This window comes from Talpa occidentalis, unplaced genomic scaffold (genome assembly GCF_014898055.3).
Source record: "Talpa occidentalis isolate TD23 unplaced genomic scaffold, MPIMG_talOcc4v2.1 talOcc4.4, whole genome shotgun sequence".
In the NCBI taxonomy this organism is placed as follows: domain Eukaryota; kingdom Metazoa; phylum Chordata; class Mammalia; order Eulipotyphla; family Talpidae; genus Talpa; species Talpa occidentalis.
Genome location: NW_023604295.1, coordinates 65,441,400 through 65,469,373, shown reverse-complemented (window position 1 = coordinate 65,469,373; position 27,974 = coordinate 65,441,400). Strand labels below are relative to the sequence as shown.

Genomic DNA, 27,974 nt, shown 5'->3' with positions numbered 1-27,974 from the left:
TAATGTACCTAACCAATCTTCTGCATTTTCCTGATTACATTCAGGTCTGCAATTAAGGCCTTACGTCCTGGAGGGTTACTTGTGTATTCTACATGCACACTTTCCAAGGCAGAAAATCAAGATGTGATCAATGAAATTTTAAACTCCTACAATAACATCGTGCCTATGGACATTAAGGAAATAGCAAGGACTTGCTCCCAAGACTTCACATTTGCTCCCACTGGCCAGGAACATGGACTCTTGGTGATTCCAGACAAGGGCAAGGCCTGGGGCCCAATGTATGTAGCCAAATTGAAAAAATCATGGACTATGTGAAACTGGTAACATGCATTTTGTAAATCATGTCAGCGTATTATTAAATTTATTTTTCAAGCCTTTCTATAGGTTAAGCTTTAAATAACTATGGAGGCACTTTCCCTGAGCCTTTTGCAACCTTACTTAATTCGTACGCTATCATGTTGGAATATAGGCTTGAAAATTTTCCAGGTGAAATTTTTTTGTAGAAATATATCTATAGCAATGATTTAAGGTAGCACAGATGGTGTTTGTTCTGTATAATAAATCTGCTGTCTTTTACTTGGCATTTTGTAGTAAATTAATCAGACTGCATGGTCTTATGCAAAAAATGTTTAGAACTGCATTCTATTCAGATGATGATTCTTTGAACCTTTAAAAATGCGGATTTGCTGGCCCTCTTATCACTTTTGCTCCTTATCAAATATGAAGTTTCTCTCAGGGTTTTGTTCTGCCCTTTTTCTATAAGAGCTGATTGCCATTCTGAGACTCACTTCTTAAGCAACCTATTTTACTAGTTCTAGCAAAATAGGTTTCTTATTTGCCAAGTTGTTTTCTGTTAAGTACTATCTTCTGTTTACTGCAAAGGTCAGTGACTCTATTGGCACCAGCTTTATTTCACCACTTTTTGTTGTATTCACAAATACAAATAGAAAGGGTAAAATGCGTTGAAAAGCCATCAGAACAGCAGATTCACATGCACATGTTTGACTTTCGACATTCAGCTTCTAGAATAATGGAGTCTATCCAGCAAGCTATAAAGCAAGTACTTGAAACAAAAGCAGAATGATTAATAACTGCAATAACTGAACTATATTTGGAGAGTTTTGTTACATAATTGCAGCCATAATGAGCACTACAGAATCTGATTATCTTACAGTTGCAATCTGGAGGGGCTTTTTATTTCACTCTGTTATGAAATGTTATATGAGAGTGTGATGTCACATATTAATGCACAGAGGGAGATACCTAGTGAGAGTGGATTACACTGCTACCAAACCCAATATCATTTACTAAGTGGCTGTTCCTGTTTACATATTTCCTGGGATATATTGTGTGCAGTTTTATATATTGTCCTTAGGTTTTTTTAGCTTTAGGTTCAAATCATGTATTTTCTCATGAAATTGCTTCACTTAGAGTCCAAACATATTTTCCACCTATTAGGAAAAAGTATGCAACGCACTTCAAAAGATTTTATGTATTTTGAAATTATCTTTTAAAAAAAACTCAGTATAGAAATACAAAATTTTGCTGAAGCTGAATCCTTTTGAATTGTTTATTACATTCTGAGCATTTAAACTAGAGCTTATTTGCTCATTAACTTTTTTGTTTTGCAAGCACATGTAACTGAGTTTTCGGAATGTCCTCGAAACAATGCTTTTTTTTGTACCTTCATTCCATTAACCATTTTTCCCCTTTGTACTAACTGATATATTTAAGGAAGCTGATCTCTTGAGGCCATCACATGTGCTATGTTAATTCAGAAAATTACTGATAATGTAAAAAATTTTTATTTTCATTAATTTGTTATTAATGGGTTGTCGTAGTTTGTTTTGTTTTTTTCCAGCTATTTTTTTCAAATAGCTTTATAAAAATTTAGGTTGTTTACTAACACATTAACTTTTCTCTGTAATCAGCACATTGAATGGCCACTAGTATCAGAAAAAGACTGAATAAATGTAATGAATTTAAATGGTTCATACTGAATTTTTAAAGCATCATATAATATCTGTGGTTTGGAAACAGGCAGCCTATAGTTCTTTCTCCTATTCTATATATCCATATAGCCTTATACTTAAGACTGCATGTTAACCTTTTAACAATGTTGTGAAAAGCATCCTTTTATATAATGTATAAAAGAATATATAACAGTACACTTGCTACATGTCTGAAAAAGTAATCCCAAATCTAATAGGCCCTTATCAGAGAGTGTTTTATGCCTGGGAAATGAACATCAGATATTCTGCATAGGTTAATGCAACTCATCTGGAATACAAAGAGAAAATTGGAACCAGTCACAACAATATTACTAGATGCCAAGAAGTCCTTTGATGCAATTGAATGGGATTACTTGTATTATGTGTTAGGTAAATTTGGCTTTGGGGAGAAATACAACAGATAGCACAATTTATTTTCAACTCATTTATATGGTTCAAATCAATGGTTTACAATCTCTCTTTCCTTGCCTTATTGCTGCATTGGGGAGGCAAGTAAGGATGATGCCCATTACTGATGCTACTCCTTAGGCTGACATTGGATCTATTCTATCGCCCAGATCCCACAAGTATCTAAAGGATATTCAGGTGAAGGTTCACAAGTTTACTAATGTCTGCTAATAATCTACTCTTGTGCTGCAAGCCGTAAGAGCATCTGTCCTGAGAACATTAAAAGTAATGTCAGAATTTGGAATGGCTTCAGGCTGCAAAGTCAATGGGAGAGAATCAAAAATGCTATCTTGACAGAATAGTTTCTATTAATATTACTGGGTGACATTTAAAGTAAAACAAAAATGTAAAATGAATTGATTTAGGATTCTCATTAGGGAATGGTTAAACAATAGAGTAAAAGAACAAATTTTTAAAATTCACCTGTAATTCAATACCAAAATTAAAAAAAAGAAAATAGGCTTACTAAGTCTAAGAAGGAAGAAAGCCACCTGAGAGAGCTTATACCTCTTTAAAGTTTAACTCATTCAAATATTAACACCATACCTTTCTGCAACTTTTTACAAAAAATGAGGAAAGTAATTTCTTTATTCATGTGACATCATATAGTTATGATGAAACTTGGTGAAAGCATATGCTACCTTAGGAAAAGACCTGCTTGCCTCATTGGTAGCTATTTAGTGACATACTTCATGACTCAATTAAGCTTGCTATGGTTTGTCAAAAGGGATTTTCTGCTGCATATTGCAATGGAAGAGCCTATTACACACAAATAGCTACACAACTTAGCAGAATCAACGGAGACAAAAACGTAGTCTATTGAAAATAAGAAATAGAACTATAGCTTCTTCCTATTTCTTAAAAAAGCGCAAGTAAAATCGTAGGTACAGTATTAAGAATGAATAAAGCAAGAGAGATTAGAATTGGTGAAAGAAGCAAATGAGGGACAGGGTTAATTTCAGTTTATTACTATTATTGGCTTATAGAGAGAAAGATTCTTCATTTATACCTCCAAACAAGGCGTTAGCCACCTTTCCAAACTGGTAAACTTCTCTCCCTTCTGATATTACAGTAACTGCTGGAGTGAGGGACAGAGGAATGAACGAGCTAGAGAGCTTGCTCTGATACAGGAATCGTGTGAGTAGGGAAGGGTGACTCTGCAGTGTTGTAACTCATACCTGCCACCTCTCAAGAAAAGGAATGGGAAGATAAGTGATGGCAACTACCTCTGATGTCGCTAAAAATTGTTCTGTGTGATTGTAAAGGCAGGACTGGGCACAGTGCAGGTTTTCTGATCCCATGCAGACCGGGTAAAGGAGGAGTCAGAGTCCTCAGTAGTTTTGCAGGTTTTTTATTGGGGTTCACCAGGAATATGGCAGGCAGGGGTGCTGGCCTCCCAGGCAGGCCTCCCAGCCCCCCAGCAAGTCTTCACTCTATCTGAGCTCTCTGGAGTTTGTTCTGCTGCTTCTCAGCTTCTCTTCGGCTTCAGCTTCGGCTTCTACTGCTGCTGCTGCTGCTGCTGCTGGCGTCCCCGCGACACCGCCCTTAAAAGCACAGTCTTAACTCAGCTGAATCCCATCTACCTATGCCCACACCCTATTGCAGGTGCCCGCCATCAGGCATGCATTCAGGACAAGGATCCATCATCTATCCTGATGGCGGAAGGGCAGAAAAGCCTGACATTTTCTTTACCCTACAGTGATATTTTTAGCCATGAATAGCCAGCATAACTTAACTATTCCACATTTCCATATCCCAATATTCTACATTGATAGACATCCCTCTTGAAATGATCATAAAAACTTCAGCTTCAGTCTTAGAATATAACAAATGTGCTTAATAAGCAAAATAGGTGTACACAAATCACATATATTCTTTAATAAATTGCTTTTGTTAAATATCCTAGTACAGACAATCCTTATTAAATTTTCCATATGAAGCTGTAGCTAAGCTTAGAGATACATTATTTTCAGCTGCCTAGTTAACCTCACCAGATAGAGTTAATGAAACAGGTTCCTTTTTCATCCCACAGTGTTGAACTGGCCGTGGCAACTTGATGCAAATCAGAAGAGGTGATTTTTGAGTTAGGAGGATGGTTCAAAAGAGGCTCATGGGGGAAATGGAACATCATTATGGGGGTAGGCTTACAGTAAGTCAAGCATTTATCAGAAGCCAAATAATGTTACAATAGGCCTGAAGAGTTTAGGATAAACGTCCAAGAAGCACGTTACCACCCCAAGAATGTAGGTGTTCATCTATCTGGTCAAATCCCCTGTATTTACTCAGGACTAGAGCTTCTAGCTCATATCTTCTCCATGGGAACTCTGCCTCAGGCTGACATTAACTTCTCCTTGGAAAACCCATCCAATATCCCAAGTTCCTGGTCTCTTTCCAGCCACTCTTTCAATGGCTTCATCTCCGTTCACTTAAGTAATTCGCATTCTTAGCATGTGGCATTACCCAGAGTCACACTCTCCAATGTGACATCCTGCTTGATGGAAAAGTTTTATCTGTCCTGCCCAATATAGACAAGTCAGTAGCCTTGCATGATGATTAAACAGTTTAAATGTGATTAGTGTGGGTGAAGAGCATAATTTTTAATTTTAATTAAATGTAACTAACCACATGTGCTAGTGGTTTCCATATGGGACAGCATAGATTTAGAATTTCTCCACTGAAGAAAACTTCATCTCAGTACCTTCCTATTCTTTCTTATTCTCTTATTCTTTTCAAAACTGCAATACAACTTCCTGACACCGGTTATTTTTAAACCTTCACCTTAAGGCTATCCATTCCTCTCTTGGTCTCCCTTACATATCTAACACCCTGTGTTGATGTCTTAAAACTTTTTTTTCTTCCAGGGCATTCATCTCCTCCATGCTCTTGCATTCACACTGCACATTCAACTTGAAACTCTAGATCAGACCCATATTCATGCCTCTACCAATATATCTAGATAACAGTAATAACAGTATTGTTTATAGAACAGGTTGAGGTCACTACAAATTCACATAACTGTTCAGATTGATTTCACTACAAATTCATGCTAACTCATCTAAGACTTTTTACACTGATCAATAACTGGTTATTATTTTATCAGCTTCCTTTTCCATTCCCATTATTAACATTTCTAAACCTCCACTACTCTCTACAATTCTCTTTTTTTTTTTTAAGATTTATTTATTTATTTATACAAGCACTGGGTACAGTCAGAAGCTCGGGAGGGTGAGAGAATTCACCAGAGCCAGAGTGGGGAGCAGAGCAGGCAGACTGACGAAGACACTGCTGAGAAGAGCAGTGGACGCGGCAGGAGAGGTCTGTGCGCCTTGTGGGACCCTCGCCGGCGGCCCCGGGGATCAAACCAGCTTCACAGCCCAGTGCTCAACCACTGCGCCACCGGGAAGGCCCCTCTCTACAATTCTCTTAAAAAAACAATGTGCTCTTATTTTTCAGATGTCCCTGCCTCCTAGTTTCTTGAGAAAATTACAGTCATCAGAGTGAATGTCCTTAACTATCTTTGCTGTTGCATTCCCTCCTCCCTGCTTCCCACCCCATTTTATTTAGAAGCACTATCATTCATTTGGCTTCACAAATTAGAAACCTGGTTCAATGGTTTTCTTTCTTTTTCCTCCTTTACGCCTCTTTCTCACTTTAGCTAAGCTAAAGTCTTAGCTTTTTTTTTTCCACTGTTCTCAATGTACTTAGTACCATTGCTATTCCCTTAATTAAGACCATCTGGATCTTTAAGTTTTCCCCCAGTATCTTCCTACATGTGGACTAACACCTCATAATCTACACTATGGCTGCTGACATACCCTTTCTACAACAAAGTCTCCCATTATGTTAATTATTTAAAATATTTCAATGGCTCCCCATTCCCTACAGTACGAACTGAGGTCTTAACATTTCCTACCAGGTCCTCTTGCTTTGAAATCTGTATCTCTCTCTAGCTCTTACTCCCTTGCTCTTCGTCTCTCACATACTCAGACACACACGCATCCTCCTTACCGTCACCTAAATGTGAACAATCCTACTGAGGAAAACTAATATCACAATGTATAAAGTGTCTCAGCTTATTGCTTGGGATGTCCTTTAAATAACTTGTCTCATTTCCCACTCTATAATTAGCTAGTGTTCTACTAGAGAAGCTGATCTTTTTTGGAAGTGATCTAGATATTTAAAAATTGTCATTTTGTTCTTATGTTCCCATCAGAAAATAATACAGGTATATTTTGTGCTGCAGTATTTAGTTTTCCATAGTGAATTGAAAGAATAGTCAAATCATTTTCAAACGCTTGTGCATTGGACTGGATGATGTAAATTAAATAGAGAATCTACTATTTTAGAGGCATGCCTAGGCGTGCATATAGTGTGGGAAAATTTCAAAATGAAATAGGCTCAATAATAAGGTTGGAATGCCAATGGATAAATCCATAATTGTCTTCTGGAGGATACTTCAAACCTACAAGGAATATCCAAGGACAGAACAGCAGATGAGAATGTCTTAAAATAGAAAAAGAAATTGTACTTCAGCACATCAAGGACAGGCAAAAAATAGATGATTAAAGTAGCACTTTCAGAAACTAAAGAAAAATCTTTGGATAAACTTATCAGTTACCCAGAGTTTATATATATTTTGAAACGTGAAAATTAATGTGATTTTGAACTACTTCCTTTAACTTGATGTGTGACATAAATAGACCTCAAACTTTCAAACCCTCGGTAGCCGAATTTTTAAAGCAAAATAGGTTATCTCTAAGGGAACTGAATATTTATTATGCCATTACTATAATGTATGCATTGTTTTACATTTACATACTGATTATTTTATTTAATCCATTCTCTTTCTAAAAGTTCTTTGACTTATAACTGAGACTGAAGTGAAGGGTTAATACTGTGTACAAAAGTAAAGGGAGGAAATGGACAGTGCTGGAGAACCCAAATGTGTCTAAGAGGAGTTGATAAATAGAAGAGTAAGCCCTGAGGAGGCAATGGGACTGATCAGGGATGAGGACAACTGCCTGTGTTGGTGCATGTAAATGGCAATTTCATTTTGCTACATTCTTGCTAAATTGGCATGTCTGTTAAGCCAATATGCCAGAAAGTCTGGTTGTTCTGATTCCTTATTTTTGCAAAAACACAATCTTTGTTTCAAGCATGGTGTTATGCATTCTTATGAATCTCAGACTTATGTAATCTAAGCACCTTTGAAGAGCAAAACCTTTTTCTAAGGCCTCCCTCAATGTTTTATCAGAAATAAACAGAACCCTAATTAAATTCTGCATGCCAATAGTTTTATATAACTCCAATATCCACAGATCCCTGTAAGATTTTCAAAGTTGACATGAGTGGCACTAATTTAACATGTCAGGTGACGACGTCCTGTTGAAACTATACCAGGGCTTGACCTCTGAGTGGGGTGCTCGCTGCTGAGGGTGGGACTTAGGAGTGTGACTAGATGCTCCTCATGCATTGTGTAATTTCTCAGTCCTTTCACCAATTTGCTCTGTTTGCATGACAGAAAAACACTCACTTTTTTGGTGTCCGATGAGGCCATTTTTGTCTCCAGTTTCCTATGAGTACAGAATTCATGTATTAAGAACACCTTTTGGGGTGGGGGCACTCCCTGGTGGCGCAAAGGGTTAAGCACTGCACTATGAAGCAATAGCAACCTCTGCAGCAGAGTTCGATCCCCAGCCAGCCAGGGAGAAACCCACATGGCACAGCATAACTCTCCTGACTCGCCGCTGCTCCCCTCAGCAGTGTATTTCAGGTTCCCCGCTCTGTGTCTGGTGAATCCTCTCACCCCCCACATCTCTGGCCTGTATCCCAGCTCTTGTATGCATAAATAAATAAAATAAATCTTTAAAAAAATAAAAGAACACCTTTGGGGTTTTTAAGTTATACTTTCACAAAGTATATTAAAAGAGAACTGCTAAAATTTATCTTGAAAACAGTAATACCTTATGCACAGAATCTTATTTTGACTTGCCTAACAATGCAGAGCATCAAATGAAATACAAAATCTCCCAAATACTTAGCAGGAAATCAGTTAACTGAGAACCATCTGGGAACCACCAAGTCTGTGAGCTTTGGCTGAGAAATACCACTGAGGTCTTTACTGACTAGGAAAATGGACTTTTGTTTGAAAAGTATGTTTCAGGGTGTTTGCGAGGAAAAGGAGACGCGTGGGGAAATGGTAATCTGAATAAAAGGGTAGAACATCTTTGGTTTACAACATTTCCCTAAAAATATCTTTCTAGGCCAGAGACATTTTTTCCTTAGTTATGGAAAGAATGGTAAATATTTAATTTATCATCCAAAATATGACATTTCTGGAAGTGGAAGGACAAACTATCATAATTACACCAAGACAACCAGTGTAGCCAGAACTATCGTGGGCATGTCGTGCTCACCATCAGGCGTGTGGGGCTGGGTCTCAAGAGGAGGCTTGTGCGTTTGAGTAGGTCACTTGGATCTCAGGATTTCTTTTTCTTTCCTGTGCACTTTCCTGCAGTCCCCTTGCTTTGCAAAAACCAGTTGCCCCTCCATCTCAGCACAAATAAAAACTTCTTTAATTAGAAAATGACTTCCTTTCTACTTTTCTGCCTAAAATCTAAAGCACAAGAATCTCCTTTTAATCAACAGCTTAAAATGCTGCACTCCAAGTTCTCAACAACTTCACTCTAATATTATTGTTTATGGAGCTTTGGCAAGATTCCAGCTGAAATAACATAGTCAAGATGAATCTAAGTGAAGGCAGTGGCTTTAACCTTTAAAAGAAAAAGTGTGAGGTGCATTTATAAGATATCACACACATATAGAAACTCATAAACATGACATAAAAATATTTTTGTGTGCAATACATTTTCTTAAACTTGAGAATATTCCCCCAGCACATATCATAGACACTATACATGTCTATGATTTTTAAAAAACTAATTGTGACTCAGTTGATTTCATGACCTACTAATTGGTAGGTGCAGTCTGAAAATCACTATTACGGAGCCTCGCTGGTGGGGCAGGCCGTTTAGCGCCGCGCTGTGAAGCTGTTCGCAGCCTCTGCAGTGTGGGTTTGATCCCGGTCTGCAGGCGAGGGTCCCACATGACGAAGCAGACCTCTCCTGTCTCGCCCGCTGCTCCCCTCAATAGTGTACTTCTGTCCTTCTGCCTGTTCTGCTCCCGGCTCTGTCTCTGGTAACTCCTCTCACCCTCCCGAGAGTCTGGCCTGTACCCCGGTTCTTGTTTACATAAATCTTTAAAAAAAAATCACTATTAACCAGCCATTTCCTTCTGTATCAAGCTAAGTATAGAGTACATAATTGTACTGTGTTCATTCATTTCTACATGCCTTAACAGAACTTTTACTTACTGTTTGGTTCTTGGTTTAAGTAAGTCAATTACAGAATATTAAAAAAAATCTTGGGCCTCCCCTGGTGGCGCAGAAGTTGAGTGCTGGGTTACGAAGCTGCCCGCAGCCTCTGCAGCCCCGGATCGATCCCCGGCCGCAGGGTGAGGATTCCACATGGTGCGCAGACCTCTCCTGCCGCACCCGCTGCTCCCCTCAAAAGTGTACTTCGTCACCAGTCTGCCTGTTCTGTTCCCCGTTCTGGCTCTGGTGAATTCTCTCACCCTCCTGCACTTCTGACTGTACCCAGTACTTGTATAAATAAATTTAAAAAAAAAAAAAACTTAATAAAAATAAATAAATAAATAAATCTTCCAAAAGAGGTTGTGTATTATGTCATTAACAGTCCCCTCCCCCCATGTAAGGGGTGTAATTGTGAATTTCTCTTAGATTTTAGTGAATGTTTTCAGATCAGAAAGCCTAATGTAAATCATGTTACTTCTCATTTTCCTTGGATGCTGAAAAACAGCTCAATTCTATGATCAAGTGCACCAAGCAACTCTTTATCTTCCTTCTGCTTCTGGTCTCAACATGATTTTTATTTTCACTTTATCCTCTGTTTTAAACGAAGTGGTCATGTTGTAGAGGATATATTGGTTAGGATTAAACATACCATAGTCAAATTGCCTGAGTTTTACTTCTATGACTCTTTCTAGTTGTGTGACATTTGGAAAGTTACTTAATCTCTTGGTATCTCAGTTTGCTCATTAGTAAAATTAGAATGCCAGCAACAATAATGGGATAAGTTTTTGTGAGAAATCGATGAGGTAAAATTTTATATACTTTGAGCGTTGCTCAACCTATAGTAAGAAGACAATAAATGAAGCTGTTGCTAGTTTTATCTTAAGTTTTATAAGCAAATATTACTAAGGATTCCTATATTCCCCAATTTTATGGATCCAAAAACTCATAAATATTAGAAGTGATTATGTAGATGTCTCTGCATCTTTTTCTGTAAATATTCCTTTGTCTGGTGATTTAAGATAATTTTTATTTTTGAAATTTGGAAGCTAGGAAGTCTCACCCTACCCTACTCCTTTGAGATATTTATGTATGAGTTTGTATTCCCATGAGTAACCAAGAAACTTGAGGGTCAGGGGTTGCTTTATTAATCTTTGACTTCTCCTCCAGCACTTCATTCAGTGCTTTCCTGTATTAGATGTTTCATAAATATTTAATGAAATAAATTAACAGCTTCTTTTCAATATCAATAAAGTAAGAAAATTCTCAGTAAAAAGGAGTAAAAATCCACACAGAATTTGATGAAAGCACAGAGAGAATTTTATGTTTCAGAAGATGAGCCCAGGCAATAAGTCCAATGTAGAATGTCCAACTTTCCTATCAGCAGTGGTTATAAACATGGGCTTTGTTAGGAAATCCTGCCTGTTACTTCCTAGTTATAAAAATTTGGGCCAATTAAATAACCTTTATAAACTTCAGATTCTCAGTTCTACAAAAAGATAATTAAAACATCATGAGTTTAAAAACTTAGCACAGTATCTAATATATAGAGAGCAGATATATTAAGTTTTTGGCTATATCACAAATTAACACAAACTTCAATTTTTAAGAACACAAATTTACAATCTCACAGTTTTCATGGGACAAGAATCTAGCACATTTTAATTGTGTGCTCTATTTATGGTTTTAGAAAGCTGAAATCAATTTGAAAGTCAGCGATGACCTCCTCTAGAGATTTGACTAGGGAAGAGATTTGTTTCCAGGCTTCCTCAATTTGTTGGTCCAATTTCCATATAACCTTTGGCAGGAACCACTCTCGGTAACTGGAAGTCACTAGCAGGTCCTTGTCACATGAAACTCAATCTCTTCAGGAAAGGTTCCCACCCCATTACATGCTTGCCTGGTTAGTTCAGCCCCACCTAGGGAAATTTCCTTTTTGATGATCTCAGAGTTAACTGTTTCCTAAACCAACATGGGAGTGATATTCCATCACATTCACAGATTTGACTCATACTCACGAGGAAAGGATTATACAAGAAAATGGGGCACAATGGTTGGGAATCTTTGGGGCCATCTTGAATTCTGCTTAACCTAAGGAGTAATTTCAGATTCCCTCTGAAAAAATGCATTTAAGTTTGGAGAAATGAGTGACTGAAAAAAGAGAGAGACTCATATTTCATTTCAACCTTCCATATTCAGTGAGTTTGTGCACAAAATAAAAGATTTATGACTTAGATTCACTTACTCAGTGCCTTTATTATTATGAGCATTTGCCTTCTTGAATATGATTCTGCTTCTTACATATACATATTAATTATATGACAAGGTCCTTTACTATTTAATAAGGTTCTTAATAAAAGAAAGAGCGATTTCCCTCCCCCCCACTAAGATTGGAGGAAAGAGTGGATGTGTTAGATTTATTGACAGCTGGTACAACTCCAACATAGCACTTCCCTAAGAGATTTTCAGAGGTAATGTTTATTATATGCTACTTGCACTTAGTGTTCTGTTTCTAAAACCTAATCTAAAAAAAACTCCTTTGATATATTGTTCTTATTATTATCATTATGATCTAGGGCATCTTGAGATAATGGATAACAGAAAAATGATTGAAAATATTTAAAGTTAAAAAGAAGCATTCTCTTTCTTGTTGCTCCTGCACCAACTGGTTTAAGCAGAAAATTTGTTATAGCCTTTATAGTCAATAAATTTTCAACTAAATCACAAAGGTAAGACACAAAAATGAAGAGTTTCATCTCAGAAGAAAGCTGTATGTAATTATAAACAAAATAAATAGTGAGCATTATATAGTGGAGTATAATTACAAACTGGTGATATCAGAGATGGCTAAGGGAAGTATGTGGCCAGAGCTAAACCTACACAGGTAGGCATAGTGACACAAGATGTAGAGAATGAGAAATGCAGAAGCACAAACAAAACAAAATATATTAATGGAGTGGTAGTCTAGCTGGAGTCCAGAGTTCGATTAAGTGACTAGAGACACACAAAGTAAAAAATGTAGCTATTATTTGGAACTTCAAAATGAATCTATGAAGTTTGCTCAGTAGAGTCAAGAGCTACAGAGGTCAGAAAAAAGGAAATAGCAGGAAGAACCACAACAGATTGAAAGATCATTTTGCAAATTCAGAGGTGGTGACTGTATAAGCTGAGCTGGTAGCAGAGAGGTGAGATCAGAAGCCTTGAGGATTTAAGAGGGGATTACAGTGATCTATCTGGATGTTATCACTGCTCAATTATACCCATTCTTAGTGGATCCAGAACACACGATTCAAAGATCATAGGACTTTATAGCTTAATCTGATTATGCTTTTCCTCTTGCTTTGCAGTTAAGGGTGCTGATACCTCCAAAGTGTAAAGATAAATGTGATAGGGCTCAGTTAGAATGATAGTTAAGGCTAGAGCATGAGTACTGAGACCTTAATAAACTAGGGACTTAGGAACGAAGTCATGAGGTGGGAGTGGAGTTGATCTGGTCCCAAAACACTGTGGTTGTTTCTTTGCTACTCAGTCTCCTTTTGGGCTTTTTATTTCTTCTGAAACGCAACCTAGGGGGCAAAAGGAAATACCAGAAAGTCCAGCCTTATTTGGGAGGTCTCTGTCGAAATGACTTACCAATATTTTACACTTTTCCAAACTTAGTGCACAAATATACCTTATTTTATGAAATATGCAAAATAACAATCATCTATTTCGTCCTGTATACAAGAATATTTTTGTTCTATTTTCTCAGTGTGATGTTATTTCAATATATGGTTCCTAACATTGCGGGTTTCTGGCACTGCCAGGCTAAAATACCTTAAGGCCTAATGACTCCCAGTTTTTCTGTATAAACCCAATATTACTAAGCAAATACCCATGCTTCGCTCAGGGAGCTGCACATTAAGCTGACAGGCTGCCCCAGTGGTGAGTTACCTTAGAATAGGAGCCTTGTCCACAGAAGAACATTCTTTTTCTCCTTAAAACCCTTTATTTGTTTCCCAACTGGGTATATCTGTATTTCTAAAGCAGCAGTCACAAAGTACTAAGTTATTTTGTCAGGATTTCTAGTTAAATTAGCTTGACAGCTCCTTTAGTGGAAGTATACCTTCCTGGCTTCTCTGCCAGCCTACCCTGAGAATATTCTGGCTTAACTCCTGTCTCTAATAAGACCAAGAAGACAGTCTTTCTCAACTCCCTGTGCGAAGTATTTACATATTCAGAGATCAGCTTGGCAAACCAGAGCTAAGGAGTATGGGGAATAAATATTGTCTCCATTCTTTACCCCTTTTCAAAATTGAAAATTAAATTCTTGAATATAGTAAAAGCTGGAAATTGGCAAAAGGTAGATTACAACTGTGATGAGACATCTGTCAAGTGCTTGTGTTGATCAGCAAGGCCTCCCTGTCTCCCCTGTGCACCCTGGGGCTCTCCCAGGCTTGACAACTATTTTCCTTTTTCCCCTTTCTTTCCCCTGGACTGGCTTCCCCCGGCCTGACAGGGCAGAGGCAAGCACTCCACAGCTCGCACTGCCTGATTTAAAATGCACGGTGGGTAGAAATGAAAATTAAAATGAGTTCTTTTTTTAAGTAAAAATGTCATCATTCTATTTCAAAGATGAGAACCTGAGTAATGACTCTCAAGAGAAAAGATTGGTGTCAAATTATGAGACTGTGCTTCGTGGGTTTATGATTTATGTATAAGAATACATAATTTTTTGACAAAGAGCAAGATGGGGTTTAAATTATATTTATTTGGCAAGCTAATGTTGGCCTCTTGTACATTTAAGCCATTGGCATACAATGTGTATGTCATGCACTTTTATTTAATACCATGCAGCAAGGAAGTAGGTGTCCATGTTCAAAACTAGGGCAGAGGCTCCTCCAATGGACCATTGCAGGAAGTCTCCAGAGAATCCCTGCAACAAGAGTTCTCTCTCCATGTTGTGATGGATATTCTAGGACATTCATTTGTCCCTAAGAGTACAATTTCTGTAGCTGTCATCTCTGTCTCTCTCTCTTGTCTACTTATGCTCAAAAAGAGTGGTCTTTCCATCTGGCAAGTGGGAAACTGATGTAAGGACCACTAGCCTTTAGAAAGTCTTTGTAAATGTATATTCAGTTTTCTCCTATCTCTCTACTCAGTATGGCAGGCTATTTTGACATTCAATCCATTTGTGTAGCAAAAATAAGAATTAAAAATCTCCCAATCTGTCTTTACTAAATAATAATTATGCATTTGACCACATATGAAATTTTCCAATGTGGTGCTAAGGATCAGCTTTATTCTATGTACTTGTTAACAGCACTGATGAAATGAGAACCATTTGATCCAGTTTCATAGTGATGGGGTTCAGGACATGCTACCCCAAAACATGATATTTTGAATAAGCCAAAGGAATTTGAGAAACAACGTGTACAGAAAGGACTCTGACCTCTGCAGCATCCTGAGACAAGTGCCCTCTCTCTACCTGGAGGAAAGCAGCCCCGTCTCTGAAAGGACACAGAGAAGGACCTGCAAGGAAAGACCTGGTTGTTTCCCCCTGTTAGATTACAAGTCTGTCCCATCACATTTTCTGCTAACTTTCCACTCTTCATCACACCTTAAATAAATTACTTTGGGTTAATCATGTCTTCAGGTCTTCATTTCCTTGTGCAGGCCCCCGTGTCATGTAAAACTTAACATCAAATAAATGTGTTGGCTTTTCTTCTTTTAATTTGTCTTTGTCAATGCAGTTTTCATACCCAGCTAGTTTCTCCCAGACTAAGAAAGCTAAGGTAGTATTTCTCTTCCTACTACTATCTACCCTTGCCGCGTTGAGTTCAGACAGTTCTGGGGAGTGAGATCCTCGCTGTACTACTAATATGGGAAGGGAAGTCTTGAAGTTCTGTGTGTGCAGAGCAAGCTCTGTGTTCTGTTTCTTGTCATTTCCATATATATAGACCCTTCAGGAGATAACAATGGATCTGAGTTATGCTCAGCATTGCACTGCATGGAGCTTAAGAAATGCCATTTGAAGCTATTAAGGGGAGACCAGCACAGACACTAAATAGCTTATTGCACTTACTCATGTAAGTTTTTGGTCCCTGTTTCAAGTCCCAAAATATGTCTTTGTATATTGATGTCCCTTACCAATGCTAATATTCCCTCATCACACATCCAAGAAGATCTTAGAAGGGAGATGCTTATGGGACATCTTTGAAATGAGTTGAATATTTACTAGGTCATTTGCTTCTGAGTATTGGTTTCCTCATTTGTGGAATGGAGATAGTAATACTGTCTTGAAAGTTTACTATGTGGTTTAGAAGTTGAAGGCCCCCAGGTAGAAAGATGCTTCCCAATCCATTACTCGTTCTCTTGCTGCAAATTATTCACAGTGATTCTGCTGCCCTGAATTACTATTTAATGATCTCAGCCTCTGTCCAGCACCCTGGCTTATGTGTGCTGTTGCCAGTGTGTCCAGCTATGTCTGCTCCCGTTGGTGTTCTGGGGGCCGGCACCTCATAGAATATGTGCGTTCTAGCTTCCATAGCCTACTGATTTCAGTTAGTGTTTTAAGCTATTTTGTTTCAGTGAATATACAACTTGAAGTTCTCTCTCCCAGAGACAGACCTATGATTTTTTCATTTATTCATTCATTCATTCAATCATTCACTCATTCAATATATAATCTAGTCTGGCAATTCACCCCCTCCTCTGCTCCAAAATTACAAATTCCTCTCATACTTCACACCTACTGTCTTTTCAGTTATCATTAGCATGCCATATGTTTTACTATTTTATTGCCTTTCTCTCCATTATAATGGAAGCAAGGATCTCTTTTTTTTTATTCACTGATATACCTTCAACATATGAAAGATATCCTAGCACTTAGTAAACATTGTTGAATGAGTTTAGAATATTCTGTGCATTAGCAACTTGGAAACTGGTAACTTACGTAGCTCTTCTAGAGAACAGTTCACTCAGGAACTTTCTCAGGTCTCTTTAGAATTATTAAAGTTTTACTTTGAACATCTAGCTTTTCTCTTTTGCATCCTGAGGCAAAGGAAGTCTTACTTACTCAGTTCTTCTGGGTTCTAGGTGTGCTCTTGATCTCCCAGCATCTGTGCCACCATCATCAGCATCACCATTATCATTATGGAAGCTAGTCTCCAAGAGGCCTCCCGCTGAGCCTTGTTTCCCGGTGTTTACAGTGGGGCAGCGTCCTTTCCCAGGCTGAGTGGGAGTGACTAAGTAGATAGCGTGGGAATGATTATGTGTAATTTCTGAAGTTGGATAGTAGAAGATGTTTCAGCTTCAACCTTTCTCTCTTGGATCATTTGCTTTGGGGGGAAGCCAGGTGTCATGTCATGAGAATATTAAAGCTATTGTCTGGCAAAGTTCATGTGGCGAAGAACTGAGGCCTCTTGCCAACAGCCCTGTAAATAAGCCATGTTGCAGGTGGATCCTCTAGTCAGCTCTTCAGATGAGTGCAGCTCTGGCCAACATTTTTTCTACAGCTTCCTGAGAGACCTGAGCCAAAACCATCTTGTTAAGCTGCTTCCAGACTCCTGACCCATAGGAGCTATGAGATAAAAAAGAAATGTTGTTTTAAGCTATTAAGTTTTGAAGTAATTTGTTACACAGCAGGAGACAATACTGTCATCCCTGCACTTCTTGAATGCTTTCCATGTACAAGCAAATATATGAGTTCATTTTCATCCTGATCCTCAGAGTCGGTAGTGCTGTCCTTATTATACAGATGAGAAAATGGTTATATCACATCCACTGAGTGGAAGAGCTAGAATTTATTTGTAAGCATAAGAATACTGTTCTGACCAGTATGTATAATCTTTAGATAGTAAGACCATTGCTGGCAATGTCTAAATATGATACCTGAGAAACTGGGCCACCACAAACTACTTTCAGTAATGTTTCTTTTAAGGCACAAGGTGAGTGCATATAGGTACTTTGAGTTTTAGGAATTATCTAAAGCTCTCCAAAGTCTCCTAAGATAAAGATTCTCTATAATAATAATTAGCTCATGCCAGATTTTTAGCTAACTATGCCAGAATTTTAAGTATCTGATTAGGCAACTGGTACTTGATGGAATGGAACCCAAGACAGGGAAGTTTGGATGGTAGAAGGATATTGGAGATAATGACATTGAGAAATGATGACTTTATTTTTTTAAAGATTTATTTATTTATGCATACAAGAGCCGTGGTACAGGCCAGAGGTGCAGGGGATTAGGGGGTGATGAGAGGATTCACCAGAGATGGAGTGGAGAACAGAACAGGCAGACTGACTGAAACACACTGCTGAGGGGAGCAGCGGGCCAGACAGAAGAGTTCTGCTGCGCCATGTGGGGAGCTCCCTGGATGGCCGGGGATCAGACTCATGCTGCAGAGGCTACAGATAGCTTCACAGTACTGTGCTTAACTCCTTGCGCCACCAAGGAGGCCCTATTTTCCACATTTTTTTTTAAGATTTATTTTTATTTATACAAGAGCTGGGGTACAGGTCAGATTCGTGGGAGGGAGAGAGGATTCACCAGGGACAGAGTTGGGAGCAGAACAGGCAGACGGACCAAAAGCACTGCTGAGGGGAGTAGTAGGCGAGGCATATCTGCCTCGCCATGTCGGATTCTCCCTGGCCGGCCGGGAATCGAACCAGCACTGTGGAGGCTGCGAAGGCTGCAGAGGCTGCGGAGGCTGCAGAGGCTGCGGACAGCTTCACAGGGCTGCACTCAACCCACTGCACCACCGGGGAAGCCCCTTATTTTCCACATTTTAAAGTCATTATTTCTCTGGGCCTCCCCGGTGGTGCAAGGGGTTAAACACAGCACTGAGAAGCAATCCGTAGCCTCTGCAGCAGGAGTTCAATCCCGGTCATCCAGGGAGCTACCCACATGGCACAGCAGACCTCTCCTGTCTCACCCGCTGCTCCCCTCATCAATGGGTTTCAGTCAGTCTGCCTGTTCTGTTCTCCACTCTGTCTCTGGTGAATCCTCTCATCACCCAACACCCCCCTGCACCTCTGGCCTGTACCCTGGCTCTTGTATGCATAAATAAATAAATCTTTTTTTAAAAAATGTGGAAAATAGCAGCTCTCCCACCTGCCTGTGTCAATGCAGCTGTTTCTTTTTCCTTTCTCATTTTCCTAATAGACATGTCCTTTGAAAATATAAACATAAAAAATAAAATAAAATAAAATATGAAGAATAATCTGTTGTTTTGCAAATTCTCTATCAAATCTGACTTTCAAAAAAGCTACACTTCTGGGCCTCCCCTGGTGGCGCAGGCAGTTGAGCGCAGCACTGTGAAGCTGTCCACAGCCTCTGCAGCACTAGTTCGATCCCGGCCGGGGAGGGTCCCACATGGCACGGCAGACCTCTCCTGTCGTGCCCCTGCTCCCCTCAGCAGTGTATTTCGTCAGTCTGTCTGTTCTGTTCCCCGCTCTGTCTCTGGTGAATCCTCTTACCCTCCCACGTATCTGGCCTATACCCCTGTTCTTGTATAAATAAATAAATCTTAAAAAAAAAAAAAGGCTACACTTCTTCCAAAGTGATGACCAACAGCTTCCCCTGTTTTCCTGGGTTTGCTGCTCTAGTATTTCATCTTAAAAAATATTATATACAGTAGCAGTGGAAGAAAATAAGAAATACATAAGAACATGATCCCTGACCTGAACTTTATACATGTCCATCTTCTATTGTATTTCAATGCCTATCAGTCTGAAATAGGATTAAGTGTAATTAAAGTAATTCTCAAAGTAATATCTCTTCAAAGTAATGTAGATATATATTCTGATTGTTTGAAACGTTTGCATGAGCTTTAGATAAAAAACTTATGTCTGTGAAACAGGCATAAGCTTAAAATCTAACTGATAAGTCCTTAACAATAATCTAATTTCCCCAAATCCATACACCACCTCATATTGCCATTTTTGCACTCAATACATCTGTTGTCCTTTGTGTTTTATATTACTTTGCTGACTTATTTTCTGTGCCAGTTTTTCACAGTCAGCATCCTTTAACATAGGCTTCGAATTCTGTTCCCACAGAAAATGCTGAAAAATCCCTTGCTGATTGTGTGTGGCGTGTACCTTACATAAACTATACAGTATCTCATTTTCTACTTCAACAATGCTACTTATAATTATAAAGTTACAGTGAAGTTGGGAAAACTAGAAATGAGCAAATGGCTTTTGTGGAGTGTATGATCGACTCTTCTCATGGGCCCTAATACTGTATAAGACCTCGAACCTAAGTCCAGAAAAAAAAATAGTTGCACAGGTATAGAGAAGAAGTTGAATTCAGCACTGTAGTCAAATGTGAGATGTAGAAAGTACAAAACTTAATTATTGGTGTGACAACCAGTAGAGCTAATGGGCATTAACAGAAGAGTGATATCTAGCATGAGGAAGGTGATAGCCATATGCTGCTCAGATAGTTGTTGAGGTATCACATTGTAATTGAATAGAAAAGTGTTAAAGAAATAAAAACAAAGGAAGCCCTATTCAGATAAGAAAGCTCAGGATGGGGCATTTCAAATCTATGTCATAGAAGATGAATGTTAAAATATTTAATGAGTTCTATAGATTCCTGGTTTGTATTTTTAATTAAGTATTCATATGGACCAAGAATTGTGCATTGGGAAAAAAGGCTGAGTCAAAAGAACTAAGGAGGTAATTAACTGCTCCCAGGGTGTATATTTGTGATGATTGAAGTACCCCAACATATAGAGGACACACATGGATTCAGCACCTTTTATCACAAGGTTGCCCCATTCAGTACCATGTTTTGCTCAATCAATGTCCAGGGCTTGGATCAACCGTATTAGCAATTCCTGACTCCTTGGGAAAGGATTTGTGTCAGTAAAGGGTGGAAAAGCAGAAGCATGGATGAAGGTTTGTGGCTATTATCCTCCCACCTACACATACATTATACAGTTGGTAAAAAAAAAAAAAAAATTATCTTCTTTAGAAAACTGGAAAACTTTCTGGGAAACTATTTGGCAATAAATAGCAGGAACTTTAAAGATGTTCATTTGATTGACAATATCACTTCTAGAATATGAAAAATATAAACAGCTGTTGTAAGAAAACGATATACAAAAATGTTCATCAGAGCATAATTTATAATAGTAAAAAAAAGTGGTGGTAGGGGAAGGGAACTCTTTCAATTTAGCAAATATTAATAAATACCTGTTATCTAACATATTTTTTCTATGTGCTTGGGATCCATCAGTGAACAAAATAGTCTCCCTGCTCTCATGGAGTATATGGCCCTACAAGGGAAATAAAAGTAAATATAAATATAATAAATAAATATTTATGTCACACCATATAGTATAAGGGAACAAGTACTACAGGGGAACAGAAAGTAGAACAAAGTCATGAGGGGTGGATTGGTGATGGCAGAGTGGCCAGGGTAGATGTCATGGAGAAAGTAATATGGTGGAAGACTTGTTGGTGAAGACGATAGTCATACAAATATATGGAGGGAAATAGCACCAATGTGGGTGGAACTGGAGGGGATCATGCTAATGAAAATAAGAAGGAGAAAGACAAAACCAGATGATTTCACTCATATGTAGAGTATAGAGAAAAAAAAGAACAGACAAAACCAATGAAACCCAACCCTAGAACTCTGACTGTAGAGTTGGGCCACCAGAGGTGGGTAGGGGACCCAGTGGATGGTGGTGGAGGACCAGAGACACCTTGATGGTGGGAGTGGTGCACTAACATACATCTTAAGAGCTGTGGACCTGTATCTGATACATATAGAGTGTTGTAAACCAATGTTCTCTCAATAATAAATAAGTAAATAAATAACTGTAGATAAACTGATAGAAATGTGTTAGCAGAAAATAAAAAATTGATGAACTAGGATTTCTTTTATTAACATAGGAAATACTAACACTATAATATTCAGTGAAACAAGCAGGACATTAGATGAGCATTATATTCAATATTACATTTTTAAATTATGCACACATGTATGCATATTAATTTACCCCATGAATATTTATTGATCATCTATTTGTTCATCTTATAAACATTTATATAGCACTTTGTATATCCCAGGCACTATTCTAAGTATTTTCAAATATTAATGTCATTGAATCTTCATAACTGTGTTATGAAGCAGGAGCTATTTTGACTTCATGAATAGGAAAGATGCTAATTCATTACGTGAGGTCGCAAGGTCCTTAAGGGCAAAGCACGATTTTGTTCTGAATCTATGTTCTTAATCCATATGAATTCTGTTGCTTCTTTATTGGGTGCTGTGTGTGACTGACGAAGGCAAAACACAAATTTATGTCTAGAAAAAAGCTCTAGAAAGATACAGCCAAATGTTAATATTGATCTTTTTTGTGAGAGTAGAATTATAGATAATATTCATTATTTTGCATACATTTGTGCATTTTCCAAATTTTCTATAATAAAGACATGCTTAAAATAACTAGAATATTATGTTTTTAATACTTCAGTGCCTTTTTCAGTGCTTTATATTATTATTTAATATGTGTTATAGTATTATATAATGAAAGCATAAATAGTTAAAGCTTAAAGGGAGAGCGGGAATAAAACTTTGGTCTCCTTTATTTTAGTTTAGTTTCTCTTAGCGGTATGTCTAGTATACAGAATATTCAGCATAATGTCATAGGAAGATGACTCTTCTGGAGCTCAGGCTCCAGTACTTCTGAGATAACAAACTCTACAACTTCAAAGGAATCACTAAACCAGTTGGGCTTCTTTCACTCTTTCTTGCAAAATTAGAGAATTGTAGTATTTGCTCTCTAATCCATTCCATCTCTGGCTTTTGATGGTCCTATGGCAGTTTTACTCTCTCTTCCTAACTAAAAGGCAAATGATTCTGAAGGAAACACTGGAATACCAGTTTATTACCTTACAAAGCAAGTCAAGTGACATGGGACAAAAATCATGGAAGTCTAAGATATTCATTTTTTTAATGTAGCTAAGATATGAAAAGGAGTATCTTATAGCTCAAAAATAATCAAATATTGGCAGTCATAGGTTTTAGCTAAATACATGGGAAGGCAAGAAAATACCACTTTCTTGATGAATTTTGAAATTATTATCACATGCAAATAAATACCTGCCATTCAAATAAACTGAAAATTCTAAATGTAGACTGTAGCTTTGGAGTCAGAAGCTTGGTGAGTGAGGAATCGGAGTAAGAGGTATTAGAAGAATCACACCATGTAATGACATCTGAATCAGGTCTCCTGAAACATCTGTGTATTCACCTATAGATTCAAATTCTCCACACACAACCTGCACCTACCTTCACCAGAGTGAGTAGGAAGCCTTGTGCCTGCTACCAAGTTTAGTCTCTGTCAAGACGAAGAGCCCAGGGCCCTGCTTTTCCCTTTTCTTCCCACATACACCCCTTCCTTCTCCAGAGGGCAAACTCCCGTTGAGTGACTGTGTATCTATCTTCTTATCCTGGTTACAGTTTAACACTGATTTTACTAATTTTCTGGTTTTTGAAAGAAAGGGGAGCAATTCACAATAACCAAGTGCCAAGGACACACTTTGCTCCTTTGTTGAAGCACAAGAACCCATCAGGCTAGAAGAAGAAAATTTCCTCAAAATCTCAGCTAGAGAATAAACTAAAAATTACCTGTGAAGCCACTTAGAGTACAAAGCTGTTTCCAGTAACTTTGCCGTCCAAGAAAAGCAGCACCAAATGCACCCTCAAATCAGCTTCATAATTCACAGATGGGCGTTATTAACAATGTGCACCATCTGGCAGGCTCCTCTTTTTGACTAATTTGTCTTGCTAACTAGGCTCAGTTATGGTCTATGCTGCTGAGGAAGAGCATGTGCTGTCAACATGTATATATAACAGATTTTAACATTGCACAACCTGCAAATCATTCCTTTAAAAGTTTTTTTCTCTGAGTTTTGGATACCCAGCCTTAGATGTTGCTTTGTTGTTATGTGTGTATCCTATTTTCATAATCTTGTGTTGACAAGGAATTTACAAAGGATTTTTCTTTTAATCAATATGGAGACATAGCTATGGGTCATTGAAATAGTAAACACTGTAAAGTTATAAAGCCCCAAAATTCTGAAACTCCCACAAAATTTTTAAAACAGTCGTTGTTTTAGAATTTCAGACTCCTCATCTTACCTGAACTCCTTAGACTATCTAAGGTGGCCTGTACATCTAACATTATTCTATGGTGCTTCTGTTCTGAAGATAGCTATCATTAATTTTCCCTTTCTTCCTGTTCAACATTTTCTTTATTTTAGCTAGAAAAGGACAAATTATGTCACACCCTGGTATATAGTTGCTGAGGAATTGATTAAATACAGTTTCAATAACTTTCTCATAATAGCAATACCTTGCACTGTTTATGAGAGATTGTTTATTGAAGGATTGTCAGATCTTTTTAAGTTATAAAGAACAGAAATGCAACTCAAATCAGCTAGAGCAAAATTACGAACTTTACTGATTCACCATCAATGCACAAATCCTGGACACAAATCCTAGCTTCTGATCTCTTTATATCTGCTATCAGCTCTTTCTTTCTCTCTCTCTTTTATCCCCTCAGTTCTTCCTATTGCTTTCCAGCTTTCTTCTGCTGGTACCCTGAGGTCTCTAGAAGACCAGCTAAGCACTCCAACGATGGTCCTGAATTTGCTGAATATGCTGGACCAATTCTAATTTCAAATTTTCTATCCCACTGAGTGACCTTGTGTTCAAAGTTTTGAATTGGAAAATTACGTCATTCTATTCTAAAGCATAGAGGGAGGGATTCTCTCAAGAGTTCATTTTATAACTTTCCTATGACAATCTATATATTTTTTAAAAATTGTTAAAATGTGCTAGAGTGTAAATTCAAGGGGAACCAGGATCAACAGTAGTTAGTAAAGAATGTAACTCAATACTTTTAGAAAGAAAAATTAGTTTGAAGTTTGGGATAAGCCTTTGAGCCTTGTCAGCAAGTATCCCTTGCTACATGCATTTAAATGGTGTAACTTCCATGACTAATAGGCTGCTGTTTTCCTGCACTTTTCATAAGCTCATTAATTATGCTTTTTTTAAAAAGATTTATTTATTTTTATACAAGAACAGGAGTACAGGCCAGATGCACGGGAGGGTGAGAGGATTCACCGGAGACAGAGCAGGTAACAGAACAGGCAGACTGACGAAATACACTGCTGAGGGGAGCAGCGGGCGAGACAGGAGAGGTCTGCTTCGCCATGTGGGATTCTCACCTGCCGGAATCGAACCCGCGCTGCAGAGGCTGTGGACAGCTTCACGGGGCTACGTTCAATCACCTGCGCCACTAGGGGAGGCCCCTCATTAATTATGCTTTAAATTTTTACTTTATAAACATACTCTTTATTGAGAGAGCTCATTGTTTTCCATTGGAGGTGCTTCATTGCTAAGTGCTACCAACTATTTGGACATAGGTTGACTTTGATTTAAGCAGCAGCACTAGCCTCCATCATGCTCTCTTTTGGTTCATATTGGCCTCAGTCTACTATTCTTTCCCCTCCCTGCCAAAATAACCATGTCTCCTCACCAAGCAGACACCTTCAGCCCTTGGAACTTGAAGCAGTTATCAAGAGCCTACAAATTAATCTGTTCGCCTTCACTAACAGATGTCACTCTGGCACCGGGCACACAGACTGAACTCAAGGGATTTGCAACATTAGGAGTAAGTGCGAAAACTACAAGCATTCAAGAGGCACTCATTTTATTTAATTCAGCAGGCCTTGGCATTTTGTTAAAAAATGGAAGCACAAACCCCATCCTCATTACCTCTCTCAAGTGATTTTGCCTTTATTGAAATACAATGCTTTTTTTTAATAAGCCCTCAAATGAGTGCAACCACCAGATGTGACTAGAAAAACTGCAGGAGGCCATAAAAACTAATTATCATAAATGCCACCAAAGCTTCTGGACCCAAGAGACTTTTCATAAGGTCACTGCCCACCTTACTGCTGCAGTATATGTGTTGTGAGCCTTGCATATAAGAATGAGACACGGACAGCTGTATGCCTTTCAGTGCAAGTTACTCAAGAGAGCCTGCCAAAGTGACTGTTTGAAAGTGACAAGGTGTTTTGGAAAGTGAACTTAAAGTCGGAACCTACCCTAGACTTCTTAAGGCCATAAAGCAGGAAAGTACACTACAGGCTTTTAGGCGTCACGAGAGAGTTGGGGCATGCTGTGTTCTGATTTTAAAATCCTTTTAAAGACTGCCCATTTTTTCTTACTCTTTTTCATTTCCTAATGATAGAACTGAAAGCACTCCATGGTATGCAAGTGACACATCATTTTATGCATCCAAGTGCTTTATTCGCTTAACCATTTTTTTCCAGCAATTTAAATAAATCACAGAGATGGAATTAGATTTTCCTGAAGAGCTAGAGAAAGGCATTGAGAGGCTGAGTCACAGTTAATTTCTACTGAGCTGATAGGAATTTCACTCCCTCCATTTAGGTGATACTCATGTAGTTTGGAGAGTAATGTCTGGCATCTTATCAGCTACTATAAAGGCTGCTTAAGCTCCTGACTAATGAGTCTCCAAAATGCTTTTTAATGAATGATGGGGGGGAAGAGCACGGAATGCCCTCATGTTTATTCATTTCTTCGTTGTAATGCTGACTGATAGACGGACTAAAAGATTGAGCACTTAAATAATTAACTCATTTAAAATGTGAATTATATGCATGATTTGCCTGACATGCTACTTGTGAAGTGGAACACACACTAAAAACCTCTCTACGCAGGCGTAGAAGTAGGGAGGAGATGAGTTATTTTAGGCCTGGTTAATCTGGGAAGGAGCATTTAGTGAAAGGATGAGACATTAAAGGGAATGGAGAAGCAGAGGATCTGATACCTAGATTTTTTTTCCCTCCAGAACAGGGGTTGGCAATCTTATTCTGTAAAGGTCCAGGGAGTAAATATTTTAGATTCTGCTAACCATATGGTCTCTGTTGCATCTCATCCTCAACTCTGCTGGGGTAGCATGAAAACAGCCGTAGATAGGCCCAATGTATGGATACGGCTGTGTTATAACAAAGCATGGTTTACTGGCATTAAAATTTGAATTTCATATAATTTAGAAGTGTCACAAAATATTCTTCTTCTTTTGACTTTTATTAACACTACAAATATATAAAGCATTCTGAGGTCACGGGCAGGAAAAAACCAGTTAGTAGATCTGTGAGTAGTAGTTTATAATCTCACTCTAGAAGACTGAATATGTTTCTCCATGTTGGGGGCTTGAGTTAGGACAGAGAGTTATAAAATTATAGTATGCTGAAATGAAAATGTCGTTAGAGATTGCCCAGTCCACCATGTTCTCTTTAATGATCATCCCTAGCATTTCCAGCTCACTATTAAGTATGGCAGGACATACATAAATGTAACAGTACAGTATAAAGAGTGGCATATCCTTGGTGATTTTGCTTGGTTTAGGGTGTGCATCTTGGCTTTGCAAGTCCCAGTAACACTTAGCAATACTTTAGATTTTATCAGACTAGGTAAGGCTGGCTCATGGGAACTCAGGGCATCAACCTTTTAAAACCCCTTTCCACTTTGCAATCTTATGAACTGCAAGCATCTCTTTTGCAGAATAATTTTTTAAATCATCACATAAAATACATTCATCAGTGAGTTTATAATGAAATGAATTATGTTAGAACACAGTTATAAAATTATTAACAATTTGTGCTGGGGTAACATAACATATGCTTTATTAACTCAATAAATAAGAACTAGTGAAGCAGTGATGAACAAAATTTGCAAAATGACATTTTGCAAATAATATTTCATGACATAAGGTGATATGAAAAAAGCTGTGGGTTTTTTTTTTAAACAAAGTCTTAGTTACTGTTAAAAATCTCATACAACAGTGAAATATATAACTCAGAAGCCTAATGTATTAATTTTCTACAAGAAATATAAATATCAAGCTGACCAAGATTTCCTATTGTCCTTTCGGTATTATTCCTTCTGGAGGTCAAATGCATAAGATGTTAAAGCACAGGGATTTTGCTTTGTGAGCAGGAAAGTACAGCAAAGGTGGTTGTGACTCAAATAACCTGACTCCTTCATCTCCACAGGTGGAGAATCATAGAATCAAAAGATCCACTTGGCAGCCCCCTACCTGGGCAGT

General features: G+C 38.2%; 1 protein-coding gene across 7 annotated transcripts in view; it reads left to right on the top strand.

Moving 5' to 3' along the window:
- NSUN3 (NOP2/Sun RNA methyltransferase 3) overlaps window positions 1-27,974 on the top strand; it is a 79,380-nt gene that overhangs the window by 40,782 nt on the left and 10,624 nt on the right. For 3 of the 7 annotated variants that reach the window (XM_054700686.1, XM_037525678.2, XM_037525677.2), the window contains exon 6: window positions 45-2,859. The exons of the other annotated variants lie outside the window; for them this stretch is intronic. In XM_054700686.1, the coding sequence (XP_054556661.1) occupies window positions 45-315 (271 nt within the window). In that variant the 3' untranslated portion in view covers window positions 316-2,859. Of the gene's footprint in view, window positions 1-44; window positions 2,860-27,974 lie in introns of those variants that run through there. 7 annotated transcript variants of the gene reach the window in all.